Genomic DNA, 12,494 nt, shown 5'->3' on the forward strand with positions numbered 1-12,494 from the left:
TAATATTTGTAATAGTATGTAACTCCTCTCGGTCCTTTATAACGATAAATTACTAAATTAGGTGTATCCCTCAAGAGAAGGGTCTCCTAATAGTATTCTTTTGCTTATCTTTTTTTTTTTTGAGAGCCACAAAGGGCACGCAGCGGTGAGAATCGGTCCCAAGATCTTCTGAAATTGGGAGGAAATTTCTGACCACTTGAACTATTCCTCACTCTCAAGTTGAACAAATCATGGTAATGATCATGATAAACGATATTTCTTGTGTGGGAGAAATATACGATTTTCTTTAATTTCAAGTCTTTAGATTAAATTTAATTGAGTTTGGAGGTTCATTTAATTAATACTCAAATCATAATACTGCATAACATATTTAACCTCGAACTCGATTTGTCAACAGAAAAATCAAGCCGAACTTCACTTTTAATCAAGCAAAGTATCAATTGTTAATGATCACAATTTCATGTGGCTACTAGATCTCACTATGGGCCTAGGGTTCTATGTCGATGGTCGAACTCTGATCTAATTTTGAATTTAAATAATAATGATTTTAATCAGCTCTATCCTCTCGTCCTATCAACTTTATATCATTTTGAGTTCAACTTAAAATTTATATGTTATATGTTACTAGTAAAGTACTCGGATATTAGGAGAGTAAATCGATTGGATATTAGAAGCTCATGTCAATTTTGTGACGGCTAGTCCGATTTTGTATTTTCCTTGAACACGTTTTTGAATACTCTTACCAAAAATTGCGGTTTTAAAAAACTTAAATTTCTTTTTTATGTGAGAGGACAAGAACAGCAGTGACGACTGTAATTCAGCTGGTGAGTCAACAACTCTTCCATAAAACAAAAAAAAAAACGTTCGTTCTTTTCAACTCCCATCTCAAAAGTTTTAATTTTTCTGATTTTTTTTTTTTTTTTTGAAGTTTTTGAATGATCAAATCATCAAAAATCTCATATTTTCTGGGTTTCAATTACCCAGATTTCATTCTTCTTCTTTTCATCCCAATTTCAGTTAATTTGAACTGAAATTTACTTGGAAAAAAAAAATTCAAAAAAAGCCCAAGTCAATCAATTGCAAAATCATCATCATAATCAGTATTGTAATAATTATTTCTTGATCTGTTGTTTTTTGCAGAATCTTGAATAATAATGGGTTGTTGTGCAAGTAGAAGCAAGGTTTCAGAAACCAAAATGAATGTTGTTAGATCAGAGAAAAGAACCAGCAACAGTTCAAGCAACCCAGAAAATTCTCAGCAACACGTTAGAAATTATCAGCAACAACCCCAGCAACATCAGCAACAGAGGCAGCAGATTGTTGTTCAACAACAAAAACCCAATTCCCAAATCATTCAACAAGAACAAAGGTATATTAATAATAATAGTAATCATCAACCCCAAAAACCTAGGATTGCAATTGCTGGCCCACCTTCAGATACTATTTTGGGAAAGCCTTTTGAAGATATTAGGTCACACTATAAACTTGGGAAAGAATTGGGTAGAGGTCAATTTGGTATTACTTATTTGTGTACTGAGAATTCAACTGGACAAACTTATGCTTGTAAATCAATTTTGAAGAGGAAATTAGTTACTAAGGCTGATAAAGAGGATATTAAGAGGGAAATTCAGATATTGCAGCATTTATCAGGGCAGCCTAATATTGTGGAATTTAAAGGGGTTTATGAAGATAGACAATCTGTACATGTGGTGATGGAGCTTTGTGCTGGAGGGGAGTTGTTTGATAGGATTATTGCTCAGGGGCATTACTCCGAACGAGCCGCCGCCGCGGTTTGTAGGCAGATTGTTAAGGTTGTTCAGATTTGTAACTTCATGGGGGTGTTGCACCGTGATCTTAAGCCGGAGAATTTCTTGCTGTCTAGTAAGGATGAAGGAGCTATGCTCAAGGCTACTGATTTCGGGTTGTCGGTATTTATAGAAGAAGGTTGATTTCTTATACTCTTTGTAATCATTGCTTTAACTAAATTCGTGTGCACATTGTGTTTGTTTATACATTGGCATTTACATACTATTCTTTGTTCTGTATTGCTGCACACCTTGAATTCCTTTCCCACCTAAAAGAAGTTAAAGCAAAGGTAATGGAAAGGAGACACTATGTTATCTATTTCATCATCATGTTTTTTTGTATTGATGTCTTTTGGTCTGTTGACTGTTTTGTTATTTTTTCGAAAATGCTTATGAAATTCTTAGTAATAATTATGTTGGTAGTGTATAAAAATCGACAAGGCTTGCTTGGCTTCAGAAGATAGTTATAGTAGTTAGAGGTGTCACATTTGGCTTCTAGTGCAACTGTGCCCTGTAGAAGAGGCATAATGATTTTAAGGGCTATCACATTTGTGTCTTATCTGTATTGAGTTAGGACTTCAATTTCGACGTACTCAATAGTAATAGAAGAAACGTAGTTTATTTAAGGTGATCATGGATTTGATTCTGCTTTACCTATTGAATTCTGGATTACACACGTCGAGTTACTAATTGTAATCGATTAGACATAAGCGGACAGATTTGAAGGCTAAGCTAAAATTACAGTATCAGCAAGTATTCCTTTATATCAAGATGAAGTGTTGTAATTCCTATGGGGATATTCTGGTTGATTTGTCGTCTTTTTGTGGAATTCTTCTTTTGTCTTGTAAGTATTGGCCAATACCACGTTGTGTGATTATTACTCTTGGCTTGAAAGTTTGGATGTGTCAATTGAAAAAACTGTCGAGGTCTTAGTGCACAAAGCAAAAGTGGGGGTACTTTTCTAGTGACTCTATGATGGAATTATCTGTGGTCTCAGCTGCAAGACTTTTCTGTTAAGCTGTTATATAAAGTATGTTATTGTTTTTAATTATGTTATGATTCTTACCTCTTTGGCTGTCAATCTTATGAAAGATCTAAAAACCAAATTTCAATATGAATCTAACTTTTCTATTGTTGCCTTTTACCTTTTGGCTGTCTTAATAGTGAACTACTAATCATTTGGAAGAGCTGAAAACTAAATTTTGATATGAAACCAAATTTGTAGGCAAGGTGTATCGTGATGTGGTGGGCAGTGCTTACTATGTTGCTCCTGAAGTACTACGGAGAAGGTATGGGAAGGAAATAGATATTTGGAGTGCAGGAATTATGCTGTATATTCTACTCAGTGGTGTCCCACCTTTTTGGGCTGGTACGATAATCTTTCTCTTACTCTTCTTATTATATTCAATTTGAGCTGTAAAGTCCGACAGTTCACTTGATTTTCTTCTGCAGAAAATGAGAAAGGCATATTTGATGCCATACTGAAAGGAGAAATTGACTTTGAAAGCGACCCATGGCCATCTATATCAAAAAGTGCAAAGGACCTGGTCAGGAAGATGTTGAATCCAGATCCAAAGAAGCGAATCACTTCTGCAGAAGTGCTTGGTAATGTGCTTTCTTGCTTCCTTTTGGTAGACTCCCATTCTTGAATATGTCCTGTGTCTCCACTCTTCAATATGCTAACCTTTCAACTTTTAAGTCTAGTAACTCAATGTATTTGCTACCACATTCACACGATGTATCTTGTCATTGCCATATTAAGATGTTAAAATGTGATGCTACAACTATTCTATTACATATTGACTTTATATTATGCTGGTTAAACACTAGTTGAAAGGGCATTTGCTCTACGTGCCTTTTTTTTTTCTCCTGATTTTACTACTAACAGTATAGCCATGTTATAAGTTTCTATGAAAAAGCTAACAAGTTTCATTTCATTGAACCACACAGAGCATCCTTGGATGAGAGAAGGCGGAGATGCATCAGACAAGCCAATAGATAGTGCAGTGCTCTCTAGAATGAAACAATTTAGGGCAATGAATAAGCTAAAGAAGCTAGCTTTAAAGGTGTGCTTCTATGCATAACTTTTTAATTTTCCTTATTTTTTTTCTTCTTCTTGTTTATAGTATATGCACATTCTTTCAGGCAGAATAGAGGATTTTTTCTTGAAAAAATTAGGTACAGTATGGTAATATGGTTTGACAGAGTTTGACTTCTATCGAAAAATTTCATTTTCTGGGAGAAAAATCACATTTTGATATTGAAGACTACAAAGGAATGTTCCCTACACCCAACTTAACTTAGTAGTAGTATTGGCTAGTAATTTGGGAAGAAATAAGCTGATTTAGGCTGAGAATTCTCTAACCAAGTAGATTGGACATTGGAAAATTCTTTATTTTCTGAAAATTTTAAATATTTAGCCTTATACGTGTAAACTAGTTTTCAAACTTGGCCAGTTACTGGAACTAAACATGATGCATATCCTTCACTCTGCCATTTTACCAACAATTCGCTTGGTTTTTCCTATTTTGAATTGTCTAGATGTAAATTTCTCGTGCCTGGAGCTAGCTAATTAAGTAGTTCCCCCTCCATTTATTTAAAATTCTAATTTTTTGTGGTCAATTTTAGTTTGATCAATACATTGTCAAGGATTTTTTAAAGTAAATATCCCAACACTTCTATTTATAAGACCTGTAAGTCACAAGGATGGGAGAGCTCCAAAGGTCTATTGCTAGATATGTTGTATTTATTGGATTTCGTTTGGAGAAAATAGCATTATGCCTGCATTGGTACATGTCTTTACCTCTATTAACGTTCCCTTGATTACTCACTTATGCGTAGCCCAGTACTGAGTTGCTCCACACCCTTTTACATTTTAGTTTGACCTTTGAAATAGTTATACACAATTTTTATTCCTTAGCTTCCTTTACATTCTTCTGGACAACCATTCTAAAATGACTTTTGGTGCTACAGTAAATAGATTCTTGCTGTTTTTGAAAGTTTGATTACATATTTCATTTCATTTATACCTTTTTAATTTGACAATCAGCTTGTGATAGTAACAGATTTGTATTTTGGATTTTGATGACCCTGGCCCATTTACTGCAGGTTATCGCAGAAAATATGTCCGAAGAGGATATTAAAGGTTTTAAAGCTATGTTTGATAACATGGACACAGACAACAGCGGTTCAATAACCTATGATGAACTTAAAAAAGGATTAGCTGAACTTGGGTCAAAACTTACTGAAACTGAAGTGAAGCAACTTATGGAAGCTGTAAGTTGAAGACTATCATTCAGCTACATGTGATTTTTATCCTATCATGGTATCTTTTAATACGTTACTTTGTTGCTGGTTATCATATATTTGAATCCTTTGCAGGCTGATGTTGATGGAAATGGGACAATTGACTATACGGAATTTATCACTGCAACAATGAATAGACACAGACTGGAAACAGATGAAAATTTATTAAAAGCATTTCGATACTTTGATAAGGATAATAGTGGGTGAGTCCATAACAACTGCCTCTGCCTCCCCCCTTCTCCTTTCCCCTCCACAGCATTTCTGAGTTTTTGCTTGTTGCTTAAATATATGCACATGAAATTCCCATATCATTTTCTGCTCGAGGGTTTTCCAATTCATTCTTTCTGTGGTGTCTTATCTTGAAATAATATCTCATCCGTTTTAAGTTGGACATGTTGCAACATGATTTTCTGTTGAGGCTTGCTTCTAATTATGTTTAGTTAAGGTTTTTTTATGCAGCTTGTTCGTTGTTGGATTTTTTTAGCTCATCTGCTCTCTTGATTTTCTTTGAAGATATTCATGAAACAAGTTCTTCAAGGATGTTTTTTGTTCAATTTTATAAATTGAATTTCCTTGTATCTAACAAATAGTCTTATCTTATGAACTTTTAATTTTCTTCAAAATATTGCTCTAAAATGGTGGCGTATGTTTATGAGTCATTATTAACATGAGGGCAGTTTTTTTTACTTTAATAAATATAAATGCTATCAGCCCACTTCCTTAGTATTTGTGTAACACTGTAGACTCTCCAAAGCAATGATAATGTGAGGATGAACAGAGTTTAAGTTACTGATATTACCTTTCTTATATTTCAGATTCATTACAATGGATGAACTGGAAAGTGAGATGATGGAATACGGAATTGCTGATGAAAGCAGCATCAAAGAAATTCTCTCGGAGGTTGATACTGATAATGTAAGTATCTAGTAAACACAAATTAAGAATTCATTGGCACAGTGGCTAATCAGACCATCACAATTTAGGATAGAGTATCATTTTCTGCGTCTGACTGATTTTGTTGACATATTATAGGATGGAAAAATCAACTACGATGAATTTTGTGCTATGATGAAAAGTGGTACAACAGCACAAGTAAAACTCTTCTAGTTCCAAGTTCAGTCCATATAGCAGAGGTGTTTTGTATAGTCAGCTCGGTAAGTTTGCTTGTGATTAAATTATTTTCAATGGGAGCAGCAGGGAACCTTGTCTATGAACATTTACTCTGCATCTTTGCAGGAAGTTTGAACATGTGTATATGTATTTTTACTTAGAATTTGTTTAATTGCTTAGATATTTTTTTTTCTGAATCTCTGCTTGAAGCAGAGTAATTTTGTACCTGTATCTAAGCTAAACCTTCACAACTCCTAGTAGTGTTTGAGGTTTATTGTTCATACCGTGAAGTATTAAACGATGGTGCTATGTGTTTTAGAACCGGAAGAGTTTCTTCCTTGAAGAAGAGAATGAAAAGAGTCGAATATATGTTCCCTTGTATTATTGATGATTTAAACCTTTAACTATATGCAGTCCCTTCAAAGGCCTATAACTTTTCGCTTTGCTCATTCTTTGGTCAGTTGGGTTGGGATCTTCTGCTGAGCACAACTTCTTGAGAGGAGGGATTACTAGTATGTTCAGTGAAATCAAGAAAAAAGAATGATTTCCAGTGACGTTATATCACTTATATAATTATATGTAGTTCGAGATGAGTTGCAAATAAGCCAGACTAAAGCACTACAGTGCTCTGAAGCCAGTTCTATCAGCTAATGAGGATCACTGAAGTTGTTGCTCTACTTTGTGTCTACTTCTAGCTGCTATGGTAGTCATGTACTTGTGTGACTGTGTACGACGATTCGAAAATACCAATTAATTGATTTAAGGATTTTAAGAATAAACATGTTTCAAAACATTTTCCAATAATCTCGAAGGTTAAGCAATGGGGAAAATGTGAAATAGGAATTGATTCAACCTAAACCTCAAAGATGCCCAAAATTGAATAACTTGAAATTGACCTGAATCGACACACATTAGTGCAAAGATACTAGAATTGAAATATTTTCTTAGTAAATTAATTGACAATAGGCTTGACTTGAATTGACAAGATTCAAATTGAATTTGTCATCACCTAGATACGACCCAAAGTTGTTTTTCAGTTGGATTATGTTTTATCCTTTCTTAGGATAGGTTAAGACTATGTGACAATTTAACATGAATACCTATTGTAAACCATAAAAATTCAAACCTGCAATATACAATTAAAGAGGTAGAAAATATACGGGAACAATGATTTTCATTGATAGTTTGTGGATTACAACTCTCGTAGATCTCTTGATTCCTCTCTCCAAAGGGTTAGGGTTTGATATTTGTTTATAGTACGGTGCCTTGTCGGCTTAATCCATACTATATACCTACAATGTTTGGTAGTAGGGAGGAGATGGGGTCTTTGTGACTTATTCCATCTAAGCCTAATTAAACCCTAGATTCGACCCTCATTATATAGAGAGTCGTAGAGTAAAAGATAACAATCTATGAGATTAAGAAGATAAATATCTTATAATTTTTTATATTTATCTCCTTATTTACATATATCTGACACCTAATAATTAACAAAATTTCGGTGTCAACACCTATATCTTACGAGAGGTGGCTCATCATGTTCCCATGCGAGTAACTGTTATAGTAAATACATAGACGAAGTATAACTATTAATTGTAAAAGTAACCAATACAAGACCACCTAAATCAAAGTACTCGATCTAGACCCAATATTGATAATCCAATTATGTCCAGAATCATAATCAATTGAATGCAAAATTTCTACCTAGCATAACAAATGAAATAACACAATTCCTAAAAACTTTCCCCGTAATTATTAGTATGCCAAGACATGATCCAACCTAAACTGAATAAATTATAATCAATCAAAATAATTTTCAAAATATCAACTTGTGATTTTTTTTTTTCCAAATATAAAACTGATCAAAGCTATGCATCAACAAGTCTAACTACTAAAATTATTAAAAAAAACAGTGGAAAAAACTGCTAATTAATTTCTTACTCTACTTAAACTAGCTAGGAAAACACTAGTCATTTTTTTCCCCAAAATCAAAGATTAAAAACATTGTTGGATTTCATGCATGCTATCATAATTCATAATATTTGTAGCTTTCTTAAAATGGTCATATACCATAAGAAACAATATAATTATGGGACATGTTTATCGTAACATCATATATACATATATAGAGAAACTCAAATGCAACAAAAACATAGATATTAACTTTACAACCTTACATATGACTATTAAAAGATCATAGCATATGCTACTACATACATACATTATTATCATTATAGGTATGAAATTCCAATTACATAAAATATACAAAAGTTTTCTTAATTCATCATACTTAAAATAACACAAATATTATTATAACTCACAATTTTAACGTAGAACATCCATGGAACTAGTGATGCTATTTGGACTAGTGGCTGTTTGATTGTTATTATTGTTATTAGCTCTTGTACATTCACCATCTTCGAGCCCTAGATCGCATTTCATTGACATGAGCAACTCGTTTCGAAGGCAGATGGATTCGTCTCTAAGCCGAGCATTCTCTTGGAGAAGTTCATAGTTAGACTCCATGACAAGGTTGAGTTTTTCGGCTAGTTGGTGATTTGCTGCAAGAAGTTGTAAAACTTGTGATTGAAGGTTTTCGAGTTGCTTGCGTTTGCGAAGCCTAGACCTTCTTGCTGATTCCCTATTCGATATCATCCTCTTTAGCCTTCTAATTTCTTGTTCCTCACTTTGTTCCTTGGTTGTTTGATCATCTGAACATAAAGTGTTGATAATGCTATTATTAGGGCTAGATGATGGTGAATCGATATTGAGAGTAGGGTTTAATGTTGTTAGGTCATGAAGTGGGAGATAAGAGTGGAGATTTGGTAAGAATTTATTATGATTTGATGAAAGAATGCCAAATTGGGATGAATTAATCTCATTGTTGGCTTGGTTTGAAAGAGGAGGTGGGAGATGAAATCTTCTATCATCATCGTCGTCAATTTGATACATTTTTTCTTTTTTCCGAGCAAAATTTCTCGAATTTTTCGAGCAAAATTTAAAATGGCGGAGAGAGAACGACGTAGAAGAAAAGGGAAAAGAAGGTGAATTATATAAAGCTTAAGAGAGATGATTTATAGACTACAAGATTAGAGTCGACATCAAGAAGTTCAATTAAACTTGTCAAAGGAAAGTGGGGGTACAAAAAAAAGGTAGCAAATGGTTTACAACATGTGTAATATATACACGTTTAGTCACCCCAATTCACGTAAAAGTTAATACTTTGTGAAGTTAACTTTTCATGTGATTTGAGATGATTAAACATGTCATTGTTGTATGTATACTCATTATTATGACTACTGTTTAACAATCCTTAGATATCTTAAATGATGATAAGGTGCTGATATTTTAAAATAGCTATAATTATATATAGTTGTTGGCCTTCCAAGCTCTTTAAACATTGTTTTTAAGGTGCTAAATTATTGAAATGGAATTAAACAACAATGTTACATAGAGTGTCATATCAATTTGAAAATCTTAAAATTTTCATTTTGTATATCATTACCTCCGTTTTTATTAATCAAAAACAGTTTTTGTATTCAAGACCTTTCGCCTTTTCGGCACCTTCAACAACTAATTCTACCAAACAACTCGTTCAAAAGTTACCTCGTCAGTTTAACACCTAATTAGCTTTAGCTAACACATTTTCCAATTTTAGTAGCTTATCGGTTTTAACTCCATTTCACTTTTTTTTTTTTTTAAAAAAACAAAGCCAATATAACCTTTGTAGGTAGTAATTTGCAAATGGTTAGGGATTTTATTTTTTAATTTAACTTGTATTTTGTATTTTTAATAGAGAGCTTAATTACTTTCTTAAGCGACAAGAACATCAATTTTGAATGGTATTTCTACACGGCATTGATGCATAAAGAGACAATAACGTTAAGCATTTAAAATTGTAATTAGTGCATGTGTTTAAATGGAAATTATAGCTTAATTTCTTTGTCCCTTGCTTTACATTTATACTCTTGAGGTGGGAATCTATGACATACTATAAGCAGTTTTGTAGTAATAAGAAAGAATGTACAACCAAAATTGGGTATATATTGATAATTTACCTCGTATATATATTCAATGAGAATATGTTTCTAAGTATTTACTTGACATGGTAGTTGAGCTGAGATACCCTAAAGGAGCTAGATAAGAGCAATTGAGTTGGGTCCTGGCCTATTTAGCAAGAACAATAGAACTTATATAAATATTGATTCTCAATATTATTGCTAGCTGTGATTCTGAATATTCGTTGTACACTTGTACTAGTTGAGTTCAATCATAGAATTATTCGATCCAATAACATTTACAAGTACTACTTCTTTTGTGTCTTAGGGCCTATTTACATTAACTGAGCTGAACTGAACTGATTGAAATTGAACTGAACTGAACTGAACTAAGCTGAAATGAATATTTTATGAGATAAGGAAATTAGGAGCTGAGTTGGGCTGAACTGATCTAAAATTAAGCTGAAGTGAATAGGCCCTTAGTTAAAGCATGTAAAATTTTGACTTTCACGCTCGTTAATGCACAATGCTAGACATATACTACTCCGTATTAAAGGATAAACCTCCCAAGTATCACCATATGTAAAACGCTAAGGGCTACTCCTTAACTTATTGTTTACTAGCTAAAACGCTAAGGGCTACTCCTTAACTTATTGTTTACTAGCTTTTAATTTCCTTTTATTTTTTTTATGAAAATAAAACAAAGTATGAATTATGATTGTCACTTCCATTAAAGAAAATATAGGCACTTCATGATTAAGAACCGCACAATTAGTTTCTAATCTTAATTAATTAAATGCTTATTTTACAAAAGCTTCATTGTAAATGACATTCTCTTTTCCAATTTTAGAAATACTTATGGTGCATGTAAAACAAGTATTTACAATGAAGCTTTTATAATGTATTTCTAAAATTGGAAAAGAGAATTTAAATTGTAAATATTGTAAATAAAACATAATCCATCAGTTTCAAAATAAATGCAAAACATTATCTTTTTTCTTTTTTTTTTTGAAGGAAAACTTTTTATCTTACACTATTCAAATATATTACTAGCTTTTTCTTATCAAAATTTTTTACTCCATACTCCTTATATTGGTATATTATTTATCAACTTCTTATTATTGAGTATTAGATTCATTAAATAACTAAATCAATAATCAACGTGACCTAAATATTTTTTTAGGTAGATCGAGAAAGTTATTACGGAGTATTATTTTATAATTTTCAATACTTAATTATGCTACACATATAAAACGTAATTATTCAATGTATGTAAATTAATGCTAATAAATCAATCATTAATTATCAGGAGGTATAATGTTGGCTTAGCTACTCTATCTACAACTCTATATCATCATGAAGTAAATTTAGCTTGAATACCTATAATAAGAAACCACTTATTAGAATATATGTTACGTTCATTAATAAAACAAAAAAAAAGAACCAATCAAAATAATGGAATCAAAACATCAAAGCTGAAAAAGTTTTTAGCCAACTTCTATAAATAGAAATATATGATTGTAATAAAATAGATGTATAATGGAAGATGTATTGTAATGGTAAGAACTTTGAAATGCAGCAATTATAAAGACATTTATGGGAAAAAAAAGAAGCATATAATAGATGAAGGCATTGTTTTTGGGGATCTTTATTCGTAGAAAAACATCAATTTAGCAATATTAGGTTGTTACTTGAAGTCTTTTTTCACTTTTGAGCTGCATGCACTAATTTATAAGTTCACTTTTTGTCTATTTTTTCTTAGGAAGATAGCATTAACATCAATGTGTTGTCCTTTGATTCAATATTGCCAAATAATTTTTTGCACAAGGTAATAATTTTGGTTGATTATTATAAGGAGGTGTGATAGATCAATGCTTTCATAGCGAATCAAAATTTCGACCTCATTTGCTGTGATAAAAAATGTTGTTAGATATATTTTAATGTATGTATTCACAATAATATTGTCTTTTTATAATTTATATTAATATATAGTTACATATTATGTATGATGATCAAACGTATTTATTGACTAGTGTGTCAATTAAACGGCTGTGATTAAGTTATCCGGGGGCAATACAACCTTTTTGTGTGGCATAAAATTGTTGAATAAGTGATCTCCACTAGTGGGGTTAGCTTCCATTTCCAATGATATTGAAAACATAGAAAGTAGCTCATTAATCCTAAGTCCATCTTAATTAATATAACAATATGTTGAAATCCTTAATTATTTTACTAATTTACACACAACACAAGACAACCAGACTATACATTACAT

The 12,494-nt window shown here is 32.2% G+C and overlaps 1 protein-coding gene across 1 annotated transcript; it reads left to right on the forward strand.

Annotated features, from left to right (window-relative positions):
• Positions 1 to 878: 878 nt before the first annotated feature.
• Positions 879 to 6,602, forward strand: LOC145636433 (calcium-dependent protein kinase 2-like). The gene is made up of 8 exons (XM_081687994.1): positions 879 to 1,944; positions 3,031 to 3,174; positions 3,258 to 3,410; positions 3,756 to 3,871; positions 4,914 to 5,081; positions 5,187 to 5,314; positions 5,927 to 6,026; positions 6,144 to 6,602. Exons 1-8 carry the CDS (start codon positions 1,155 to 1,157, stop codon positions 6,216 to 6,218), a joined length of 1,674 nt encoding a protein of 557 aa, XP_081544120.1. The 5' UTR covers positions 879 to 1,154; the 3' UTR covers positions 6,219 to 6,602.
• Positions 6,603 to 12,494: the final 5,892 nt, after the last annotated feature.

Source organism: Chenopodium album, chromosome 6 (genome assembly GCF_948465745.1).
Source record: "Chenopodium album chromosome 6, dcCheAlbu1.1, whole genome shotgun sequence".
Taxonomy (NCBI): domain Eukaryota; kingdom Viridiplantae; phylum Streptophyta; class Magnoliopsida; order Caryophyllales; family Amaranthaceae; genus Chenopodium; species Chenopodium album.

Bases quoted from the DNA above. Each gene is read 5' to 3' on its own strand.
- LOC145636433 (XM_081687994.1), top strand. From the start codon at position 1,155: ATGGGTTGTTGTGCAAGTAGAAGCAAGGTTTCAGAAACCAAAATGAAT. The intron at 5,082-5,186 runs GTAAGTTGAAGA...AATCCTTTGCAG, and splicing joins TGAAGCAACTTATGGAAGCT to GCTGATGTTGATGGAAATGG. The intron at 6,027-6,143 runs GTAAGTATCTAG...GACATATTATAG, and splicing joins CGGAGGTTGATACTGATAAT to GATGGAAAAATCAACTACGA.